Here is a 25,499-nt window from a genome sequence, read left to right as displayed (position 1 = left end):
CTTCGTTCGCTAATTTCCTGTCAAGAACGTCATGCCACGCTCACGAGCGTATGCCATTCGCGACCGGAAAATATCAAGGGCGCCTCATTCAAGAAAGGCACCCAAGCTGGATGGCCACTATTGTTTGGGGACAACCACAACGTTCAAAGGTGAAAGATTCTTGATTTCAGTGAGGGATACCTTGCCCCCTTATATTCGTCTGCGCGAATAACTGCGTGTCCCATTTATTTTACCTAATTTCTGAAGGCTCTCGTACACCTCAAGCACCAACACGTTGACCCTGTTTCGAGCTAAGTAATCCTAGAGTGCGTGGGCTCTCGAAAGTGAAGTTTGACGAGGCACAGGGATTTGCTCCCTCAAAAGGAGTGGCCAGTATGCGTTATTCTTAGCGTTCGGGAGAGCGTTATGGCCATGATACCTGCAACTTGTTATGACGCAGATTGAAGTAGACGCGCCGTCGTCCGTCAATGCCACGACGAAAATACACGGGAAATATTAGGCATGTGGTCACCTCTGAGTAAAGACACAAAGATCTCGTGTTCTGCATTCTTCTTCTTCTTTTGTTGTTGTTGTTTAGGAAGCTGTTCACACAACATTTACAGTGAAAAGTTTTAATTCCATCCGAGAGCCGCAAGTAATTATTCATAGCACATTTTGTGCAATCCATTGAGAACTCGCGCCGAGGGCAGGATGCGTAAAAAAATGCAAGCTACGCGCTTTAGATGTGTCAATGCACTTAGGTATCCACAGCAAGGCAATAGCGTGTGTTTACTTTTCAGTGATATCCGCTGCCACTAGACCCCATATGAGGTTTTGCTGACGTGCCGAATGCTCAGCCTCCTTTCCACCCCTTAGTAGCACTGGTCACATTTAAACGTGACGTAATGCGTTATTTGCTGTGATCTCGGGGAGTTGATTGCTCTATAGCGTAAATACTGAGTCGACAACAATCCAGCAAAAAAAAAAAATTAAAATCCTGCACCACATTTTTTTCTCGGTACTCCGTTAACGGGCCACTAATGAGGTATATTGCTTTCAGCTGCATATTAAGCAACTTACTTAGCGCGACAGCAATGTGGTCAGTCACATAATCAAAGGAGGCCCACAAATGCACCAGACACAAGAGCAACATAGAAGCTCGCGCTCCAACTTCAACCGGACGTCAAGATTTAGAACTTAGTCAAATCTGGCCTAGCAGACTTCCTATCAGCATTGCATTACAATAGCATCAGAGACTCTACCTAGCAGGTCTAGAGCTCTCATGTGCCGAAGCGGTCCGAAATTGAAAAAAAAAATGCTTCCAAATTCGTAACGTCACATTGGCGTTCCCACGTCGAAATATTCGCGCAAAATTCAGAAAGTGAAATCTGTCATTTTATTATTTACTGCTATATCAACTTTCTTTCTCACAATGAACGAAAAGAAAGTTCTGGAAGAATGTGTTACCGGTCGGAACTGATTTCGTGTGCCTCCTCTTTGTCCATTTAAACGTTACTTTAAAAGTTGTGGTAATAGTTATTTCACTAACCTACGAGCTATCAGGCTCAACAACGATTCATCACAGTCAGTTCCAAGTTGCTTACGTAATTTGTTCTTAGATTATTGTACACTTGTACTAACCATAACCAAAACGACGGAGTTAGCGGCTGCAATCCGCGCCACTTTCTCCCAGGCGGGCACATAAGGTTCGTATATCTGCACAAAAGAAAAATGCAAATGGGTTCGTCTTAGTGATATTGATCGCGCTATCCCAGTGCAAGGTAGCAATAACTGATAAGAGAGAAGTGCATATTCCATGGTGTGACCTGAAATGTTTATCAAGCCTCTTCAATTGAGACAAAGTGCGCTACGTAGTCCAAGACGAAGATGTAATTCCGCAAGGCGAAGGGCTTGGGTACGGACAAGCTGCAAAGTAAGTATTCGAAACTTTCAAATAACCGGTTATTGTCCTAGCCAATTCGGTCCTACGATCAAGAAGTCGCTATTCGTGAATTCGAATATTTCACATTGCCACTAGAATGTGCCACTAGAATGAGCCACAGTTCTTACTTACATGTTCAATGGGCCCGATAAGTATGCAAGGAAAAGCTAGGCATATTACTTGAAGTTCAGCGTCCCTTCCGAAGGTTACGTGCCCTGTACGGAAGAGCGCAGGTAAGAACTCCGAGAATTTTGCCAAAATTTCCTATGTGGCTTGGTGAGGGGCGCTTTAAAAGAACAATTCTTCCAAAAACCGGCCCATATATTAGGTTATAAAACTACTTTTCTTCTCAGTATTCTACGTCAAATAAGATTTGGTGCATCTTGTCTGAACTTGTCTAACGTCTTTCTATTACACAAAAAAATATTCGCAGTTCCGCACGAAAGGCGAAGCTCGGATGGCGATAGCAAATTAGTAGATATCTGTACGAAGTAATGATAGTTGCTTTATCTGCCGTACAAACGTGTAAACGTTTGCTTACTAACTAAATATCAATGTTAGAATATGTAAGTGTGAATCAGCGGTTGTGTCCTGAAAGCAATCTGGGACGTTGCCAAAGTGCCCGCCCGCGCGGGCCTCATCTTCAAAGCGGTCTGCGATGTTTGCAGAGAACGTGTAGCTCCGGTAGCTTCGTATGTGCTGTGCTTTCGACGTTTCGTTTGCGTTGAAGCGACAGATGCACCAAGGTCAATTAGGCTCGCGGCTCCTGCCGCCATTCCTAACTCCAGCGTTTTCACAGACAGTTCCCACTGTGATCGAGTGAGATGTGTTCATGTTTACCTGTGTGCGCGTGATACCGTGCTGGTTAATTTAGTTAAAACACGTTGACGGTCTAGTTGGTTTCCATCCATGATAGAATGCGTAAGCGCGACTGAACAAGGACGTAGAAAGAAACAGACACACAGACTGCGCTGTCTTTGTATGTCGGCTTCTTTCTACGTCCTTTTTCAGTGCTGGACAGGTGTGTGTAAATCACACCGCGATCCATACACTGGCCTGAGCTGACGAGACATTAAACGTAAAGGCAAATATTCTCATTCTTATGCGCTGACGAACATCGGTGGTTTTCCTTTCGTCTCATTTCATGCGCCACCGCCATGCGCCTCCTGCAACGCTGTTAACTTTGCGAGCTCCTTTCAGCGCAATGCTAAATCTTGTCACTCTCGCTTTCGATGCTTCGCCTTGAGCCGAAATTGCCTGTGCTTATATTTGGTTGGTGGAGCGACAGCTATTCGGCGGGCGAATAAAGCAGACGACAGAAATCGCGGGGGTATGTATCTTGCTGGAATGGCCAAACGCTTCCCACTTTTTTCTCGAAAGCTTCGCCAGTTAGCGCCACCCGCTCGACCAAGGCAGCGGTCCGGCCACAACTTGCACGTTGCTGCTTTAAACAAAAAAAAAATGAGATTGGAGTACGCCTAAGCATCGTCTTTTAGTGGAACGCGCTAGCATTAAAGATCCCAGACTGCTTCTCGCGCTTCTTTGCAGCGGCATCTAATGTAACCGTAATGTGTGCAGGGAAACGCTGGCGGCGAACGCTGTACACGAAGGGGAGCTTTCTGGTAGAAACGCGGCCTCTTGCGTGGGCCGCGGTGCGGCGGATGCAAGTACCATCTGGAGGTATTGCAAGGAACCGGGCGGCGCATTTACATTCGCTCGCCTGTGCAGCCGGTCGACTCCAGCGCCGCCCCCGCGGCACCAACGGGAACTATATATCTAGGTAACTTTTCGCCCTAGGGGAGCGTAGGTCCCTAGGTGTCGTGTAAAAAACGCACCTAGCTCCTGAAACGCCCTAGTCCCCATGCGCTCGCTCGCGCGGGGCCCATAGAAATATACCCATAGCGCAGATAGTATGTGGTAGTATCAGCATGTATCAGTGGTAGTATTGTTTGTGTCAACTCGCCGGAGTAGCAGAGTAGGCGGTTCATTGTGCGTGCACGCAAGCAGCACGACCACGAACGAAGCGATATAAGGTGGAACGGCGCGTTTTACGGCAATTGAAGTTGTGTGTGTGTGACGCGCTTGGTGTGTGCAAAGAGCAATTTAGTTGCGCGTGTGACGAATGTGTATGCGCAAATAGCACGACCACGAACGAAGATGGAACATCGCGTTTTAGCGTGCGCAAACAGCAATCGAGTTGCGTGTATGACGCGTTCGTTCGCGCAAACAGCACGACCACGAACGAAGCGATGCAACGTGGAACAGCGCGTTTTGCGCAATCTAGTTGTGTGTGTGTGTGTGCGTGGCGCGTTTGTGGTGTGCAAAGACCACGACGACGATCGTCTTCTAACTGCGCCAGAGCAAACCGATTGTTGGATTCTACATAGGTATTGAACGGGCGTTAAACCTAGAGAAACACGGGATTGCGACGCTACTAGCCGCGATGTATAGCACTGTACACGTACGTACGTAAGTTTACAGCACAGACTTAATTCGGAGTGAAGGGACACGCCACGAGTGATTTGTATGTGGAGGTTAACTCATACGTGCATTAATTAGCGGCGGTATAGGGAAAAAAAGGGGGGGGGCGGGAGCGGAGGGAGGCGGGATTGCTGAGACAGGTGCTCGAAAGCGTTTCCACGCATGTTTTGTCGGTGTACTCGATGAACTAAATGCCGCTTTAAAGAAATTGTGACGAAATGTTGGCATGTGCGTAGTGGCACAGTTTAAAATGTGTCGGAGAGTAAATCCGAAAAGAACCGAAGCATACCATGTGTAAAAAATGTGTGAAAACTACAGCTGCAAGCTTATGTTATGCAGCATTGACCGATGTCGAGATATTGTTCTCATGAACGTAGCATCCATCGCCTTTGCACGCATGTGCTGGCTTCGGCGCACTATCATCAAGGCATTGATCAAGGTTAATAAAACTGTACCCGCAAAGAGTGCGTCGCCCTGGTTTCGGTTTCGGTTCCCAACAGTTTGTAAATTGTGCTTTTTGTTGGCGATTCTCTAGACAAGGGATGAAAACGAAAAGTGGCAATTAAAATAAGCAACACGTAGAATATTTTAAACGAAAAACTGTTTCAACATTTCTTTATGTAACTAATTCTAAGGCTCTAAGCGCCACCTATTTCCGGTAGTCAAAATGTGCCATGGCGGCTTCCTGTCAATTGGATGTGAGCGTAGCATGGGAGCTTCAATGGTACATCTCAGCTTTTTTGGTTATCCCCAGCTGTTCCTTATATTTCCTCGTAATAACTCTTTCTTGTACCCAATAGAATACCGAATATGAATCGTATAGAAGCTCAGAGGCTGCACCTGTCATTCACATAGACAGGTAAGGTAGCTGTTCGCGACCACTTTCAACTCATCTGGGACGTACATAATTTTTTTGTTATTTATGCATGCTTAGGCATCATTTTTCACGCCGCCTGAAGTTCTCGCTAAAAGTACGCTTTAAATGCACTGCACGCCTTAAATTGACACCCATCTGTAACGTGTTTGAGCCGTTATTTATAGCCCATATTTTGCGGACTACGATTTTAACCACATGCGCACTACCGCCCGTTTGTTCTGTTGCGCTCGCGATATCAATGTTTTTAGATCCAGAAGGCTGCTTCCGCATGAAAAAAGAGACTCGCCGTGTTAGATTGTACACATGGAAAGCGAACGCTGTGACACATTCTTTAAATTGGCCGACTTTGCAAGCGGTGGCATCATTGCCGTCGTCGAAGTGTGTATACAGGCACGCTATAATAGAGACATACGTATTTACAGTGCCAAATGAACAATTTGGTGTTTCGTCCCTTGGCGCTCTCCTGCTCGGTCTGACAGGCAGGTGTCACGCAGTGCGTTGCACTGAAAGCGCATGAGCATACCGCGAAATCTACGCGAGCGTTTTTATAGACAAATGCTCGAAGATTTCTATCACCAGCTGCCACTTGAAAGTGCGTTTAGCTAGCAGGCCAGCAGTGTAGTGTCTGCGCTTTCAAGCATACACTTGATCATACGAAGATAATGAGACAAAGTGTAAACACATGAATGACAGATTCACTATTTCTTGACACTCGTAAATCCTCAAACCTGCCAATTGTTCGTTAGTGCGTGAAAAAGTGGAATTTTGTGATGTTTAAAAGCAGACATTGGTTCATCCAAACGTGGCTTTGCCTAGGCCGTCGCATTGTATGAATGAATTATCAAATGCATGGGCATTGGAGCAATGAGGTGATGTAGCTGAAAAATGCACCTTTGTTCTCTTTTCACTTTGCCTCATGGTATTCTGTCTCAAGTTTAGCCATTGTCAAAGCAGCAATTTCGACTGGCACAGCAACACTCATCTGAATGGCATCTGTCAATGTCGTAAGTTGTCATTGCACCTTTCAGCACATATGTAACATGGTCTTTGACATCTTCAGTACGACCTAAATGTGTTTCACAGCTGTGATTGCCGCAGTGCATATAGAAGCAACGAAGTGATCCCAAATACTTTTGCAGAATAACTGAAATGTGGGCAAGTTCATTCGGATTCATGATTGTGGCAGATTTGAACCCAACACTGTGTAACACTACTACACAGACTGGCGTTTCGGGTAGTTGAGACACGAGTCTTATTAAAACCTCGTTGAGATTTGACAAACTGTTAGCTAGGTGGGATAAAGTAATTGTGATTCAGAATGGTAGCCTCAACATTGAGCACAAGGCAAGAGGTGAGTTTTTTATTGTGATCATTTTCTACAAGCATGCACATTAGCGTTACAGTAGTACAAGCATCTTTGTAGCACATCCTTCCCTGTATAAAAAGGGTCATGTTGCTTACTGCTTAGCTGGTGTTATGCATTGTCCACTTCTATGGTGTTGATGCCCAGGATCTCTACAAAATGGAACCTCTTCGGTACAGTCGTGTGGCTGCTTGTGTTAGTCTCCCCTAGCCAGAGGCATGAAGGGCGGTCACTGACCAAGTCTGATGTATAACCCGACGTTTTGGAACTACACACGGGTTCCTTGTTCACTGAGTAGGACAGGAAATCGTCGTCACTTATGTAGCCAGCATGTGACGTAATGAACATGTGTAAATGGCAGGCATAGTCCCTGGTGTCCGGTTCATCGTAGCTGGCGTCAATTGAACGATTAGCAATTCTAGCAGCCGCCAGGATGACATGTTCTTTTCTTTGGCAACAACAGTGGCATTGTCCCAGTCAATCTTGTGACTATGTTCCTGCGCATGCTCGGCAAATAATAGTCGTGTGACTATTATTTCTTAGATCACGTTTTTTTTTTTTTTTTTTTTTTCGTTTCCATGCCTGACCAGCCGAACTTTCATCGAACCCTTGATTATGCAGCCAGAGGCAGTGGCACTCGTTGTGTCCTGTTTGAGATGAATGGTCTTTTTGTCCGTGTCTATCCACTATCACCTGGGCTTATCTCCTGGCTGCTGAAGTGTGCCTGCATTTTCCAGGTCAACTACTCGGACATTAATGTCTGGATACAAATTGGGTAGATCTTGTATGCCATGCCCAACATCAGAGTAAGTTTTCTGTTTCTGCTTGCACTTTTGCTCATGCACTTTCATTTTCCTCGGGTCCGGGAGTTGTGGAAAGAAGCTGTTTGCAGTAGCTGGAAGTGTAGTCCTAAGCCTTTGGCTCGTAAGCATTTGCACTAGCGAGGAGCTATTTTTCAGAAGGCTCAGTCTATAATCGTGTGTCTTGTAGGCATCACCTGACGTCTCAAGGGAGTTCTTGGATAAGTTTATGGTGGCTTCTGTGAGATCATTGCGCTGTTGGTAGCGTGGACTGCACGCCATTTGTTGGAATTCTTATGAATTCTGCAAACAGCGAGCTGCGCCCTTTTGGAAGCTACAGTTTGTTGCGGTTCACGACCACTACACTATTGCACGCCTTGTGAAAACAAAGAGGCATTGAGTCGCAACCACAGGTCCTGTCAAACTAGCCAGTACTAGCTCAGGATACCCTTACTAGTATTTTGTGACGATGAGCCACCACACCCCTCCAATAGAAAATATGTCCATAGTGAACTTCTGTAACAGCTTTTCTCGGAATCCCAATTGCAGGAGTGTCACCCTTCTCTTAGCCCTGTGGTACTAGCATGTACGACATGACTTGAAGACATTTGCTGTTTGTATGTATTTATGATGCAGCACTTTGTCATCTTGATAGGCATTTTTTGATTTCAAAGTGGCCTTCAAGTGAGAAGTGCTGGGTGGGTAAGCTCCTGTAGCTTCTTGGGCGCGATGGTTTTATTGCCAAAATATCAACATGTCTTGGACTACATTGTCCTTGTAAAGCCAGAATTCTTTCAGTTTGCAACACCTTGTCCAGCTCTTTCGAGTGAAAATGCAAAGTTGGCAGCAGCATTAATCTAGCACTTGTTCTTTCTTCAATTGTTGTAAAGAAGGTGGGGAGAGGCAGCATGCATAGCCTTCAATCTTGGTAGGCCCTTGTGGTGCCTGTTATTCTCCTTCACATGAGAACTTCACAGTGTATCAGCTGCGGGAAAGTCTTTGCCTAAGATGTACATTATGCCTCGTAATGCATCAATCATGTGCTCATTTTATAGATTGGGAAACAGATTGTTGCCCCATTTATAGAATTTATCTCGAGCTTGCAAGAAAGAAAGCACTTCTTTCTATATCTGGGCATAGCCAGGCATTCTGTCTCTGCAAAATATCTTGAGGCGTATCTAGTAACATGTTGCCCATCGTCTTGCTTTTGGCTGAGCACTGCAACTAGACCACAGCACAAAGCATCAGCTGTGATTAGCAGCTGGTCTCTCATTTTGAGGAGCACCAGCCAAGCACTGGATCTGAAGAAAGTATTTCTTTCCATTTTGAGAATTCTGGAACCTGTGTGGGTTCCAGACAAACCATGCTTTGAAAACAGCATGCTGGACAATGGGTGTAGTGTTTGCATGTTAGGAGCGAATAAACCTAGATAGGTGGTCATGCCCATTAGCAGCAGTATTTCTGGAGGATGGTCTTGGCATGTCTGTGACAGCTTTGAGCTTGTTTTCGTTCATGTGCCCCAAGTAGGATGTTATTGTGATGCCAAACTTACATTTCTCTTTGTGGATGGCAGCTCTTGCACAGTGGGTGCCCTCAAATGTACTGCAGAGTTCGTTGTGTTCATGTTTAGTTGAGCACCAACTGATAACCTCTACCATATGACAAGCAACACATATAAGTTCTGGATGAATATCATTCATATACCAGTGTGTTTGATCTGGGGCACACCAGATACCAAATCGCATGAGCAGTTAAAGCGAAACCAACGGAACGGTGCTGTAAAGGTGGTCAAGAACTTTCTGTAATTTTGAGGGATTTGCCAAAACCCTGAATTTGGGCATCAATTTTTCATACACCAAGCTGTGACTTGTAGTATCTGAAGGGTATGGTCTACTGCAGGAATTGGCTCATAGGGCTTGCTTGTTCAGTTTTTGTGTAATCCATAAAAGTGTGGAGTGCTCCTGATGGCTTCGTCACCATAAGCATGCACCAAGGAGTTGGCTCTGTCATAGCTGTCGTAAAACCAGTCTTAAACCTGGAGAAGTTTGGCTTTCGTCTTCTATAAAAGCAGCCATACAAAACAGTGAAATATTAGTGCACAGGACACAGGCTCCAGTTTCAACATTGTCATGCAAGCTGCGCAAAGTATTTGAGGATGCGGCTTTGAATCTCCACAACCATTAACATTCTCAATCTGTCTAAGCACTCGACTTCAGCTTCACAATCACCTCTGTGACCTATTTAGCAAATTTATTTGGAAATAGCAGCATTCTGCCTGATGCACGAGATGGAACTTTATGTTGTGCTAGTTGCCTTACACACTGACCACAGTAACTTGGAGATCACCACCTTCTCGAAATGTCACGAACCACATTGTTTTCAGGGTGAGACAAGCAATCGTGTCTAATTATCATCTGTGACAAAAAATAACTGATGCCTGTGGCAAGGTGCCATTCAAGTGGTTGAGTTCCTCCAGGAGGTAGGGGGTGATACGAGTGAGAACCCTCAAAAGCCAATTATGGCCTTAGCCAAGCAGCCCCAGGTGACATAGTAAAGCTTTTTGGGCACAATGTCATTAGGCACCACCCTATATAATTTATTTGCTTCCACAACATCTGCATGGCTCGCGAGTGTCCGGTGGTAAATTTCTGAAGCCACATCAACCTCGATGTAGTATCCCTAGTTCCAAATACTTCAATCTGCATGCCACTATGTATGGTGGGGGTTACTGGGAAAGAGAATAACGAACAATAAAGAGAATAATAATAATAAAGAGAATAACGAACAGCTACACATAGATAAAAACTCCCTAAAGGCTGTTATTGTGGAAGGACTGCCCAACATCAACACACGCTATATGATACAAGAATGTTGCTGCTATCAAAGATGAATTCAGTCAGTAATTGAGGATGAAGATAGTTTTACTCAATAGCCTTATAAAAAATGGTAAAAGAAAGCTAATAAATTTGTAACATGTTTTGAATCTTGTCTGAAAAAAAAATCATTAGTATGTCTTCAAATATCTCGCGCAGCCGGTAATCCTGTTCTACTTCTTCATGACCTTCAGGTACGCTAGAGAAGTCTTTCTCATCATTGGGCTAAAAAATGTAGTTGAGCAAAAGGAGTAGACCTAGGTGGCTGACAGGATGGCTCTTCTTTAAGTGCTGTGCGTAGAAGAAAAAAACATGCAAACATCTTCAACACTGTAATGGGCACTAACTGTTAGGGATGAAACATGAAAAACCCTAAGGAAAACATTTAGGTTTGGTGGATATGTAGAAAATACACAGAGACTAAAGACAATGAAGGACAACGAAAAATGTTTGTGTAAGCTTCTTCAACAATGCGTTTGTTGCCTGTAGACAACACCAGGCAGAACTCGGAAAGCGACCTTCACCCCAAGTCGACGTCAATTCTGCGTGCAATTTGTGCATATTGACACAAAGGTGTGGGGCTCCTGCACTGCAGAACAGCGCGCGCAAAGGTCGGCGTCAAGAAAGATAATAAAGTGCGTAAGCTGCACGCTCTTGTTCTGCCCCACCATTAAAGAGAAGCATACATTTTGCAAGACTCTGTCTCCAATCTACGTTACATTTTTCGGCGGAGGTGTGGGGTACGTGCTACCACTCGCAGATCGAACGCCGTCTACAAGCCCAGTACGAAATCCGGTCAAGCTGACTCCCGTGCAGGTACGGAAAGCTGTCGACTTCAAGGACTGCCACCTGAGCACGAGCCTCTACGCAATCAAGTCAGAAGGATGAATACATTGGTTCCACCTTCTTCATCGGCCGCCCCGACCGAGGTCGTCCTCAACCAGCCACGAATCCCCACGTCCTTCCATGGGGACACCTTTGAGGATGTAGAGGACTGGCTCGATCACTTTGAGCGTGTCGCAGAATTCAACGTCTGGACTACAGAGCGCAAACTACGCAACACCTACTTTGCCCTCGAGGACTATGCACGGACCTGGTTTGAGAACCGTGAGGCAGGGCCCTATCGACATGGGACGAATTCCGACGGCAGCTAATCAGCACATACGCCAGCTTCGATCGCAAGGAGTGAGCTGAATCTGCAATGCAGGCGAGAGTACAGAGGCCGAACGAAAGCGTCGCAATGTTTCTCAAAGGTATGTGCCGACTTTTCCGACACGCAGATCCGTCCATGCCAGAAGAAAAGAAGCTAAGGAATTTGATACGCAGTGTCGAGCAAGAGTTATTCTGTGCCCTAATACGCAACCCACCAAATATTGTTGCAGAGTTTCTCGCGGAAGCCGTATCGATGGAAAAGGCACTGCAGCAGCGAACAAGGCAGAACCGCGACGTGTCGACCCTATCGCGTGATTCTCTCGCTATATCCCTGGACAATATTAATCCCTTGTGGGAGCTCCTTAGGCTTATCGTTCGAGAGGAGCTTCAAAAGCTTCAGGTGGCTCCAGCATCGGTACAGCGACCTGCTCTGTCTGAGGTCGTCCGGGAGGAAATCAGGCAGGCAGTCCAAGTCCCAGAGCGAAGCGAGACACCACAGCACAAGGTACGGCAGCCACAACCTCGCATGTCGTATACAGAAGCTGCACGATGTTCGTTGTCCCCGATTTTTCGCGATGTGAGCGACGTCCTGGACCTTCTTGGTGTGCGCGCCGTTGAACAAGACACTCGCCTCGTTGCACGCCATTCATGGCTGAAACACACCCACCCCACAAGAGCGACGTATGGCGCTCCGCAGACCGGAGGCCCTTGTGTTTTCATTGCGGTGAAGCCGATCACCTCTACAGGGCGTGTCCCTACCAATGAGCTGGGCTCCGTGAATTTTCACTGAATGCGCCGTGCCCGTGCAATGGTGAATGCGCCCTGGAGATTGACGCATACCTCGTTTGCTTTGCCCCACGATTCCGTGAACCCCGGTCACCGTCACCCGCTCGAAACAGGTCTTCCAGCCCCCTATTCAAGCTGAGAGCAACGAGATGTCGCTCACTCAGCCCAGCCTCCCGGGAAAACCGAGTCCAACGACCTGCGGAGGAAGAGGTCGCTGATGTTGCGAACGCTGAAGATCCTCCACTGCAAGGACCGCGATATGACGTAATTGAGACGCAAAGAAAGCAGTGTAGTTCCGTACCAGTTACCACAGATGACCACGAGGTCATGGCGTTAATCGAAACGGGTGCGGACACATCTGTTATGAGCCAGAATCTCGCGCGTAGTATACTGAACAAAGTTTCGACGCAATGGACCGAAACTCAGATTCGTACTGCAGGAGGTCATCTCATAACTCCAATGGTCCGGTGCACGGCACGAGTCAACATTCGGGGCTTCACGTACATCGGCGACTTCGTCAGTCTTCCTGAATGTTCAAAGGACCTTATACTCGGCATGGATTTCCTTCAGGCGAACGGTCCATCATCGACCTGCAAGAGTCTAGAGTCAGCTTCACTACTACGCAAGCCATAGCGAACAGTAATGACAACGACCGTGACATCGCGCTTCACGTAACTGACGATCACATCACGTTGCGACCCAAGAGCAGCATGCTTACCCTTGTCCAATGCGACATGGAGGACGCCGCCGAAGCAATTGCTGAGGCAAACATGCCCCTGCTTCTTGAGCGCCACATTTGTATAGCCAGAGGGCTTCTTCAGGTGCAAAACAAATGTTCAGTCGTTTTGCTAACAAACTTTAGCAACGATTATCGGCATGTACCGCGAGGAACAACATGGCCGAACTGAGCTCATTTCTTCACGAAATCACTAACGTTACTGACATTTCCACATTGGAAACCGCATCGTCTCAGCAGTCTGGGTTCCCCAGCCTAAAAGAACGGATTCACGTTAACGCCGCTCTGCCAGACCATCAGAAAGACCGTCTACTGAGTCTCGCGAATGAATTTGTGGACTGTTTTTCAACGTCATCCAAAGTGCGGCGCAAGTGTATCACAAAACACCGCATTATTACGGACGAGTCTGCATGTCCTGTCCGTCAGCATCCTTACAGAGATGCTCCAAGACGACGTGATCCAGCCATCCACCAGCCCGTGGGCCTCCCCTGTAGTGTTAGAAAGAAAGACAACACACTATGCTTCTGTGAAGATTACAGAAAGTTGAACCGTGTCACCAAGCGTGATGTTTATTCATTGCCACGCATCGACGACGCATCGGATCGTCTACAACATGCCAAGTTTCTTTCTTTGTTGGATCTTAAATCAGGATATTGGCTAATCGAAGTTGATGAACAGGATCGTGAAAAAACAGCATTTGTGACGCCTGATAGGCTGTATGAGTTCAAAAATTCTCCCCTTCGGTCTCTGTTCCGCACCTGCCACCTTTCAGCGGACGATGGATACCGTGCTTGCTGAACTCAAATGGCAAACCTGCGTCGTATACTTAAACAATGTCGTTGTGTTCTCGAGCACGTTTGACGAACATCTCGCATGACTCGAGGGTGTCCTGCGATCCATACTGCCAGCCTCACCATCAAGCCTGAAAAACGCTACTTCGGGTTCCAAGAGCTCAAATTTTTTGGCCATGTCGTTGGTCCTCAAGGCGTCCGACCAGACCCCGACAAGTTAGCTGCCGTCGCTGAGTTTTCACCACTCACAGACAAGAAGGCTGTCCAACGCTTCCTTAGTTTGTGCGCATATTATGGGCGCTTCGTCAAGGGCTTCTCGAGAATTGCTGAGCCTCTAACAGGGCTTACATGCGATGATGCGCCTTTCATTTGGGCGGACGAGCAGCAGCAATCGTTCAATGAAATGCGCAAGCGTTTGCAAGAGGCCCCGATACTTGCTCATTTCAACGAAGACGCTGACACTGAAATCCATACTGATGCCAGCAATGAGAGTCTCGGTGCTTGTGCAGTGGCAAGCTGGTGCGGAACGACCCGTTGCTTATGCAAGCCGCAGTCTCACCAAGTCTTGAGAAAAACTACTCAACCACTGAAAAAGAATGCTTAACGGTTGTGTGGGCAATTGGTAAATTCCGACCCTACTTGTACGGTAGACCCTTTAACGCTGTGAGCGATCAACCACGCCCTGTGCTGGCTTGCCAACCTCAAGGATCCTTCAGGCAAACTAGCCCATTGGAGCCCTCACTTACAAGAGTATGATATTACAGTTGTCTACCGATCTGGCAGGAAGCACAGTGACGCCGACTGTTTGTCACTTGCACCACTCCCTACGACTTCATTGGACCCTGACCATGACTTGCCATTTGTCGCCGTTATCGACGCCATAAAGATGGTTGAGCACCAGCACGCTGACGCTGAGCTGCTGCCGTGGATCAAACACCTCCAAGGAGTTGAAGGTGTTTTACCCTGCTTGCTCATGTGCGGCTTATCATCATACTACTTGCACAACAACGTCCTTTACAGGAAAAACTGCGGAAGCGGCCCCAATACGTACCTCCTTGTCGTGCCGTCGGCGCTACGCCACAACATTTTGCGAGCCTGCCATCATGAGCCATGCGCGGGACACCTGGGATTCGCCAAGACTTTAGGCAAGGATACGACAAATATTACTGGCCCCGGCCATATTCTTCTGTGCAACGGTACATGAAGACCTGCCATGATTGTCAGTGCCGCAAGAAAGCACCAGTTAAACCGACTGGCTTTCTCCATCTGTGGACCTTCCTCAAGCACCGTTCCAACAAATAGGAATGGATCTACTTGGGCCATTCCCAGTGACCTCTTCGCGCAACAGATGGATAGTCGTCGCTACCGACTACTTAACCCGGTACGCCGAAACCGAAGCTATTTCGCAAGTAAATTTATATGAAGTGGCCAAGTTCTTTGTACGCCGCATCGTCCTACGACATGGTGCACCGTCTGTTCTCATCACTGACCACGTTACAGCATTTACAGCGGAACTTATGCAGGATGTTCTCCAGCTGACGCATAGCTCTCACCGCAAGAACACTGCATATCACCCTCAAACCAATGGATTAATGGAATGTCTGAACAGAACACTGGCTGATATGCTCTCCACGTATGTCGACGAAGAGCACAAGACGTGGGACACGATCTTACCCTATGCGACTTTCGGGTATAACGCTGCTGTACAGGAGACTACATAGCTTACGCTGTTCGAACTTGTGTAGGCGCCACGTCAGGTCAACACTTGACGCCATGCTACCTATGGCTGATAATAGCCCGACCAGCGAACACGTAGAAGAGTTCGTACAAAGAGCCGAAGAGGCACGCCAGCTTGCTCGGCATCGTATCCGGAGCCAACAGCATACCGCCACCCTTCGATACAACCAGGGTCGTTGCGACATCCATTACAATACCGGCGGCTGCGTGTGGGTCTGGACGCCCGTCCGCCACCATGGACTCTCAGAAAAGTTGATCCGCTAGTATTTTGGTCCCTACAAGGTTACACACCGCCTCAGTGACGTGACCTACGAAGTGGTCCCCTGCAGTTCTGAGCCCAGTTCACTACGTCGTCGTCCTCCCGCTGAAGTTGTTCGTGTAGTGCGCATGAAACCCTACTATACGCATACCTGAATGCTGAGATGCACCTGAGGAGCTCCATTTCTTATGTAGCTGAAAGAGCTTTTTGAACCGAGACGGTCGCTCTTCTCATGGGAGGCAATTGACACAAAGATGTGGGGCTCCCGCACCGCAGGACGGCGCACGCAAAGGTCGGTGCCACTAAAGACGATGAAGTACGTAAGCTGCACGCTCTTGTTCTGGCCCGCCATTAAAGAGAAGCGTATATCTTGCAAGACTCTTGTCTCCAATCTACGTTACAATGTAATCGTTGTCGGGTGTAAAATTAAGCTTTATATTGCATGTTTTACACATTACTCATCTGATGCCTTAGCAGCGAAGGTTTTTCCTCTGCCTTTCTTGTAAAAAAATTTTGGGAAGTGCCCACGTGCATCTACTTTTATTTTTTTTTTTTTGTGCATGGCACATGTGCTGTTGGCCTGGAACTGATTCACAATGGTATTAACAGCCATAGCGTTCAGGGCACCGTGTCGCTGAAAATCCAGCAGTGGTGTTGGCGACCTTTTCCATATGAGAAAATTTATCCCGAACCATGCATCCTGATTCGTGCAGGCCCTCCACGTGGCATATAGGCGTTACTGAACTAATTAAAATTCTCAAAGTATAATGTGTCAAAATTTCATAAAGTATGGCTTGCACACAACTTTGAGACATGATAGCGTTGGATTGTAATTTGAATATGCGAGAAAACATCATTCTGTTGCGCGGAAACTCAAACACAAACCCCTTTTCCAGCTGCCATTTCAGGTATGTCTTAGGAGTGGCATGCCCCAGAAAGCTCGCCTTCGCGCATAGCGGGGCGAAACGCGAAAACACCCGTGTGCTTAGATTTAGGTGCACGTTAAAGAACCCCAGGTGGTCAAAATTTCCGGAGTCCTCCACTACGGCGTGCCTCATAATCAGAAAGTGGTTTTGGCACGTAAAACCCCAAATATTATTATTATTATTATTCGCGCATAGCGTTTGCCACCGGCATTTCAAGGGAAACATTACAGAAGCATAAGCTGCAGTTGCCCGGAAGCGTGAGAAGCAGCCAGGGATCTTTTAATGCTATCGTGTTCCACTCTTAAAGGCGCAGCTTAAGTGTCCTCCAACCTTTTTTTTTTTTTTTTTCGCTGTTTGGGGACTGCCTTCTCGAAGGTGTTGCTTCGTTTCCTTTCTGCTGTAGGGTGAATGCAATATCTGCTTTGAACAACAGCAAAGCCACGTTTTGATTGCACTTGATGCTGGCCGCACTAGCGCGGCATCTCTCCTATCCAACAGTTCACTATGATGTTATCACTGAAATAGAATACACAGGACACCTTCGTGTACCACTTCATCTACCTCGAAGTAATATGCCATAGCTCTATGATCATATCCTTAACATCCACTACTTTCTTGGATTCATTTCAGATAGCTGGAATGTACAGACTAAAAAAGCTCGGAAGCACTTGCACTCTTTGGAGAATTTTGTATGAGCATTTTCAGGCTGTTCTGGTGACAATAAAAAATACTGGCTCTCCTGTAATCGAGAATAGATGTAAGCATGAAATGGCTGCCGACAAAGCAGATTGATTGTAGATGTTACTAGCCACAATCTTAAAATGGGTGTAGCGCACATTCGCAATGGCACACCCCACCCCCTCCCCCGCATCACGCAACTGTACACTGGTCCATATGGAAGCAAGTTCCCTGTCAAAGACAGAACCCCATTGCAAGTCTCGTCTCGGTCCACCATATGCGCCGTGGACCTCGCGGACTGCTGGCATTGAAAAGAGCACAAGCAACTGTGTCTCAGTGCCAAAAAATGACAAGTGTACAGTGCCTTGTATCTGCCTCTGAACGTTGCTATTAGAAGTGACAAATAAAACTTCAGCATACTAGAAGTTACAGCTTGAGTGATATTGTGAGCAAATATTTAGATCTCAAAAGCAATATTTTTTTAACATGTTTGGGAAGTAACTAGCATATGTATTGCAGTCTTGACTGTTTGCCCGGATGAGCTGGTTTGAGTGCCAGGATAATGGCTCTGGCTTTTGGTTCATTGAAGGTGGCTGACAACAGGAGCTAAAAGCATTTCATGCTTAAAATGACTGCAGCAGCGGCACTGTTCGGTTAGTCAAGGACCTCATTTCATGGCCCTCATTCTGACACCTTCGAACACTGTTTCTGCCTTTGTAACGCTTCCTAGAATTTGTCCTTCAAATTCTTATGTGAAAGAACCATGCATCAATTTTGGCATATTTCTCAAACTGTACGAGCAGAATTGCTGCTGATTTCATAAATACAACCTGTAAATCAATACAGCAGAATTGTTAGTTGAAATATGTAATCCAAATCAAGGAGCCATTCTCAAGACGATGTTCCCGCTGGCACTAATGCGTGTCATTCCTGGCGTTGGTGAAATCTTTATTCTACATTATAAAGCATGAAACGTTCGCACATGCTCTTATTTCCTTGTTTTTTGGGCTTTGCTCTTTCAAGGAGCTTTGCCCTTTGAGTGGCAGCAGCCTGATTGACATAACTTCTGACTCGCGTATTTAACATTTTTGCACGGATTGGTCAAGGAGTAGCCAGATTTTGAGAAGTACATCTTTAGCAGAGTCTATAGGTGCTGGCTTTTGGTGTGGAGAGAAAAGCAGCTTCATAGCTTCCCTCCTGTCTCTTGTCATTGTGTCAGCAAACTGAAATGAAAACTCTCGAAACAGTATATTTGTTAATGAGGAATCTTTGCAAGGCACATTGTGAAGCACATGCCGATGAATTGCTTCAACCTTTTACATTAAACAAATTATGCCATGTGCTGTCAAGAGGCAAATAAAGCTGTTTGCTTTAAAAATTAACAATAATCTCCACAGTTTGTGAAGTGATTGAGATATTGTTACCCAGTACCTTCAACAAAGATGTTATGGGAAACAGTGCAAGGAACTAGCATACTTACACTAATTGCATGTATTTGGCGGAGTTGTGTGGGAGACAAGATAGCCAACCAATTTTCCTTTAATACATGTGAGCTTTGTCATCTTCATGGTGTAATGTAATCTTTTCAGGTAGCAGATAAAGAATGTGTGGCAACATGAAATGGCCTTTGATGACACAGGCGAGTAGTGGATGCCACACTTCAGTTCTAATTAAAGTTACATCAGCACAGAGCATGTATGCTACGACCAAGTTGGGTCCATACTTTGGATTACCGTGTACAGTGTCACTCTCTTCTGCATTGCAGAAGATGGAAGCCAGTGTTTCTTTGCTGTTGCTATTTCAATTTAGTATATTTTCATGTTTTCATGCTCTGCAATATACAGCCAGAGGTTGCACGGTCTTGAAATGAAGACTACTTTTTGTGTTTTCAAGATAAAATTTTAGCTATAATAAACGGAATTTCCAAAAAACAAATTTTATGTTTGGCCTGCCTTCTTTTGGGTGATCAGACATGGGAGCTATTGAGGCATCATGGCTCATACGTGCTGCCTTTATGCTTGAGAGGTGTGTGCACAATGCTCCTTACATGTTGAAAAAAAAAAAAATGGAGACCATCCATAATTGGTCTTGGGTTGCTTTCTTAGCCACAAGTGCTATCTGAATATATAGCTGCTTTTTGTTACTCTTTCTGGCGGTGCGTTTTAGATACATAAAAATTATGATGGACGTGCATGTTCAGTGTGATTGCAGGAACGAAAAACTTTACTGAAAGATCCTTTGCAAGAGATGCAAGTGCTTGCCCATTTCATGAAAAAAAAAAGGCTTTGTTTTCATTGTATACAGTAATCTAATGGTCAGGCAGACTTGATCACAAAAGCAAAGAGAGAAATTCAAAGCCTGCTGACCACATCGTAACTGTCTAGTGCATAGACAACACTTGCACGTTGGCCAACAGCATGGGAAAGGAGAAAGAGATTGCCATGAAGCACATGTGGTGAAAAGGAGAATGAAGCAAAAATTGGTAGCATTCAGAAAAAGCTAGATATTCTTGATGAGAAAACTGAAACATTGGACAAATAAATAATAGCAAACTTTATCAAGTCTTACCACCGTATTCAGCAATACATATTAAAGCTCATGCTTGACTTGATATAAATGACGCATGGTGTGAACGCGCCCAAGATGCTCATTGTGTTTCTTTTGGTGTGTTCATGACAGGCGTCATTTAAATCGAGTCAAGCATGGGCTTCAAGTTAAGATGCATTTATGAATACGGGGGTTCGTGTTCCGGCATGGTGAGGCTCTCTGGAATGAAGACTTCATGAACTAGAGAATAGATGTGCCCGTGAGAACCTACTTTTACGTGTTACCGCAGACATCTGAACCACAGGAGCAGTCTGAAGCATGTGATAGGTTTGTGAAGACTTTCCGAGAAACGTGCATGGGTTTTCTCTGCAACAGTTTGCTACAATCGGGGGTATGACTCATTTTACATTTCCTGATCACCTTGCATATTTCCGCACAATGCTTTCGTCATTACTGTTCAGTGGTTCAGTGGCACTGAAAAGGCAATACAAGCATGAATGTCAAAAGAGGCACTTGTAGGCAGGGTAAATGCAAAATTACCTTGTTTACATGTCCATAGTTTGTGCTTACAAAGAAGGCAGAAGAAGGATGCCAGGAAAAAAAGCATTTCGTCTGAGGTTCCTCTCATTATGAAGATGTTTACAATGATGAGAGCTAAAGACAAAAAGTGTGGTCCTAATGAATGGACACATTCTCCCAGTTGCAATTCATAGTTTAAGATATTGAGGGACTTCAATCGCACTTCAAAAAGAAGTCCATGATCAATAAACAGTGCAGGAAGCCAGTATAACAGTTTTCATTGACAGTGAATTGGCCCTAGGATATGATCCAGTTTGCATCTTCAATAAAATGGCTATTGATTGGCTACTATTGATCTGTACAATAAGTGCAGCACGCAGTACCATTTATGCCTTGGGCCTCACTTATGCCATGTCAAAATTGTGGAAATACAACAGATTCATAAAACCAGCTCTCTTTATCACCTTATCTTAGGGAGGTACTTGTCAATGTTACAGTGCAGAGCAGGAACATTTCCTTAGGAGAAACCTTCCAGTTATTTATGAATTATATGGGAGAGGTTCATTACCTCTGGAAAACTGTTCTGCATAACACTCTTGCTTCTTCACACATCTATCATGATCCGTCAAATACGGGATAAGTTGGGTGCTGCAGATAAATGGTTCCTGCAGAGCCTAAAGCTACAGCATCAATAGGTAGCTAAATTTTCATTCTTCAAGTTTGGTCCAGTTCTCTGAAACATAGACATAGAACTGAAACTGTTCAATCTGAGTACCAATATTAAATGTGTTATTTTGGAGCTTCAATGATTTGCTGAAGTTGATGGAAAGTGAAGGACTGTATAAAAAACATGGCTGTAAGGTCAGCTATCATCTTCTGCGCATAAACTTTCAGATACTGCACTAAATATAATCTAAAACACATGAAAAGTTTTTATACATTAAAGTACAGCCACACTGGATCACGCTAGCATCATTATCATATGTCACTGGTGTGGCACTCAACACAATGTGGGAACTACCATGGCTCGTACAATGCTCCGAAGGATACATTGCAATAGCGCAACTATGCTCAATGGCATTTGAACTGTTTCTTGCAATTTACAACTTCTAGCCATGCACTTATTCATTTATGACTTGGATGGTCGTGAAGCCTAAGTGCTTTTCTACCTAGCAATACTGCAAGCTTGTCTGCTGACACTAGCTGCACAAAAGAGCAACAGTAGCTTGTGCTCCAGCAGAACTTGAGGGCGGATTACAAGTTCTTGCCACACTATAGATGAGAAATATGAACATACTCCCAAGCTTCAATATCTTAGCCGGTGTAAAGCTGCAATACAGGTACTGCACTCCCTTAATTGCACTGCTTACAGCTGTCAAACTATACCTCTGGTGCTATGCACATTTTGGGGATGGCAAGAAGTTCCACTAGACAAGGTATCAACCACACAGGCATTTAAAACATTGAGTTAAGGGTGTTTAAGACTGACTAAACACAATTTGCCACTTGGCTTGGATCTCGATTCCTTTCCCCTCTAGTGTCATTGACTGAAGAGCCACAACAGGAGTAGAGTAGCAATGCTTTGTTGTCTTGCCTGTTTACTAATAGCAAGAAACTACGCTCTAGCACTGTAGCATAATCAAAGAACAAAAGGTTAAGTGCAAGCTTGATCAACCAGCTCTCCAGTAGTCTGGGCCCCACGTCAGAGGGTATCGTCGTATGGTGTCAGGACTACAAAAGTGCATGAAGACTACTGGAGGCTGCAGTTTCAGTAGAAGGTAGGGGATAACCCCTAATTAAGGGTAAGCCTTTGCTTTTGACAATGATCGGCCAAATTTAATCACGATTTCCCACTTCTCCGCCGGTGCAGAAATGCCATCGTCCTTTTAAGATTGACCACATTACAAAAACGTACGTACGTACGTACAGTCCTATACACTGCGGCTGGTCGCGTCGCAATCCCGTGTTTCTCTAGTTTTAACGCCCGCGCAGTACGTATGTAGTACTCAACAATCGGTTTGCTCTGGCGCAGTTTTAGAAGACGATCGTCGTCGTGCTCTTTGCGCATCACAAACGCGTCACACACACGCACGCACACACACAACTCGATTGTGCAACACGCGCTGTTCCACCTTGCATCGCTTCGTTCGTGGTCGTGCTGTTTGCGCGAACAAACGCGTCACACACGCAACTCGACTGCTCTGCGCACACCAAACGCCAAAACGCGATATTCCACCTTCGTTCGTGGTCGTGCTATTTTGAGCATACACATTCGTCACACACGCAACTTAATTGCTCTTTGCACACACCAAGCGCGTCACAAACACACCACCCACCCACAAACACACACACAGCTTCGATTGCCGTAAAATCCGCTGTTCCACCTTGGTATCGCTTCGTTCGTGGTCGCGCTGCTTGCGTGCACGCGCAATGAAACTCCCACCCTGTTGCTCCGGCGAGTTCGCACAAACCCTGCGCTAGCGCATATTTCTATGGGCCCCGTGGCGCGCGCATGGGGACTAGGGCGTTTCAGGAGCTAGGCGCGTTTTTTACACAACAACTAGGGACCTAGACTCCCCTAGGGCGAAAAGTTACCTAGATATATAGTTCCCTTTGGTGCCGCGGGGGCGGCGCTGCAGTCGACCGGCTGCACAGGCGAGCGAATGTAAATGCGCAACCGGGCGCGCCTCCTTATGGCCTCTGAGATTTGCGCGCGTAGTCGCGCGCGAATCTCGGAGGTAATGGCTGCTCTATTAATTTTAGAAATGCTGGAAAATGGGTTTGTGTTTGAGTTTCCACGTTAACAGAAAAATGTTTTCTCATATGTGCAAATTACAGACCGACGCTATCATGTCTGCTGGTTGTGTACAAGTGGTACTTTACGACTTTTCTGAAGTATTTTACTTTGAGAACTTCAATTAGCTCAGTAACTTTGCGCTACATGGCGGGCCTGCGTAGTTCGACATGCCGGACGGCGATACAGGGCCCTTAACGCTTTCGCGTTAAAATTATCTGGTTTTTCGAGCCCTTACCACAATCTGATTATGAAGCACGCCGTAGTGGGGGACTCCGGAATTTTTTGGAGTACCAGGGGCTCTTTACCGTGCACTTAAATCTAATGGCGTTTTTCACTGGTCGATCTGGAGCGGCCGCCGAAATCCTCGAGCGAGCGCTCGGGTTTCACAAATCCGAATCGGCCAGTGGAGCGCAAGAACGCTCCGCGGCGGATCACACAGGAAGTCTGCGTACACGTCGCACGAACCGGTTCCGAAAACCATGCCCTACTTCCGTTCCGTACGTTTCCACGGCAACCAAACTCGCCGTTCCCCGTGTGTAATTTGACCGTGGCAGTCGCATAGTCCGTCATTTCCATGTCGCGCCCGCAAGGATTGTGCATGGACAACGTGCACAGAAGTCTTCGTACAGCACCTGCGTCCCTTCGTAATCGCTGTCGTCTGGGCTCTCATCGCTCGCGAGCGCTACAGCAGCACCGAACGCAGCCATTTTGCGAAGCAACACAATGTTGTGCGTACCAAGCGGGTACCGATTTCGCTTGAAGACGGAAGTGACGCGAGCTATTTCCGCCCGAATCCGCGCCTCGGCGGCGGAGCAAGTGAGAGCGATCCGGCGCGGAGCGAGTTGATCCGAAACGACCAGTGGAACGCGCGAACCCGCTCCAGATCGACCAGTGAAATTCGGATTCGTTGCCGCGGAGCAAGAAATACTGCTCCGAATCGACCAGTGAAAAACGCCATAAGTATGCGGGTGTTATGCGCGTTGGAGCTTTACAGAATGCGATAATGGATGCAAAATTATATATGTGTATTTGTGAGGATACAGTGCGGCCTCTGCTAAAAATTATTAGACAGTTTTAGTTTAGCGTCCGCAACTATAGCGTACGCTATACGCTATAATAGACAGTTTTAGTTTAGCGTCCGCAACTATAGCGTACGCTATACGCTATAATATAGCGTACGCTAAGCAGCGCACGTTTTCTACAATTTTAGTTGGCCGGCGATATCTTCGGATCTCAGAGGCCATATGCCGTCGTTGCGGCTATTTCGCGCCTTTAGCGACAGGTGGCGCTGACATCTCGAACGTTTCTTTCGTTAGGCTTCGACTCGTTCGAAACGAGAAGCGATCTCGAAAACACCACGAGGTTATCCATAATACTCTGTCGTCGAAGCGGCCTGAGACTAAGCGAAAGCCGTTTACACAGTCATTTTCTACGAACGAAGTGCATTTTACAAAAGCAACGCCAAATTCAATTCGAAGTGGGCAGCCGGGACCGCCGCCATGTTTCCCGCAAGCTCCGCAAACCCCGCAAAAACGCTAACGCTAACTCGTTTGCGTTGCGTACGCCCGCTATACCCGCTATTTCGTTTAGCGTTCAGAGCATGCGCAGTGACGACCCGCTATTTTTTAGCGTACGCAATGGAATAGCGTACGCTATACTAAAACTGTCTAATAGAGAGTATTAGTATAGCGTAAAGCAGCAAACGCAAAGAGTTAGCGTTAGCGTTAGCGTTGCGTGCACCACACTGCGCATGCGCTATACGTAAACGCTGCTGGAGCTGTTACGTACGTACGCTATTTTCAGGATTTAGCGTTGAACGCTAACGCACGCAAGAGGAGCCTTACGTACGGCAAGATGGCGGCGCCAGTCGAAGTGAGAGCAGCCCGCTTCGGATCTATCGAGTCGTCTGCCTGCACTGCTAGGCTCTATCCTTCCCCACTAATGCTCGTGTTCGCCTTAGGTTTGTGTGATGATGCTTCGGCAGCGGCGCACAGGTGAAAAATGGGCGTTGTTTGCGATATACGTCCTCGATTAGCCGGGCAGTAGGCTTAACTAGAGAGTTTGCTAATGTTTGCTCATGTTTGCTGTATCCGCCTCGAGATGGCGCCCAAGTGTATTTCGCTCGTTCGCTTGGTGTAAAGCCGCATGTGAAGCCGATGCATGTCATGTTTTCCGCGGCAAAACACAGTGGTGTGGTCGGTGCTGTGGTCACAATACATGTGCGTTTTACCAACGACGACGATATGAACCTCGTGA

General features: G+C 46.3%; 1 protein-coding gene and 1 long non-coding RNA gene across 6 annotated transcripts in view; one reads left to right on the top strand and one right to left on the bottom strand.

Annotated features, from left to right (window-relative positions):
* Positions 1-25,499, bottom strand: part of LOC142563326 (anoctamin-4-like) — a 66,180-nt gene that overhangs the window by 27,819 nt on the left and 12,862 nt on the right. The window contains exon 6 of the mRNA XM_075673885.1: positions 1,621-1,695. Within this exon, the coding sequence (XP_075530000.1) occupies positions 1,621-1,695 (75 nt within the window). The remainder of the gene's footprint in view (positions 1-1,620; positions 1,696-25,499) is intronic.
* LOC142563156 (uncharacterized) lies at positions 4,503-19,315 on the top strand. Of its 5 annotated transcripts, none has more exons than XR_012824317.1 (3): positions 4,503-5,261; positions 6,219-6,283; positions 7,233-19,315. It is a non-coding gene; the product is annotated as an uncharacterized LOC142563156 (long non-coding RNA). The 5 variants fall into 5 exon arrangements; XR_012824315.1 differs by having other exon boundaries at positions 6,214-6,283; positions 7,380-19,315; XR_012824314.1 differs by having other exon boundaries at positions 6,214-6,283.

The sequence above is a fragment of the Dermacentor variabilis genome, chromosome 11, assembly GCF_050947875.1.
Source record: "Dermacentor variabilis isolate Ectoservices chromosome 11, ASM5094787v1, whole genome shotgun sequence".
NCBI classification, from domain to species: Eukaryota; Metazoa; Arthropoda; class Arachnida; order Ixodida; family Ixodidae; genus Dermacentor; species Dermacentor variabilis.
This window is presented reverse-complemented; position numbering and strand designations above follow the sequence as displayed.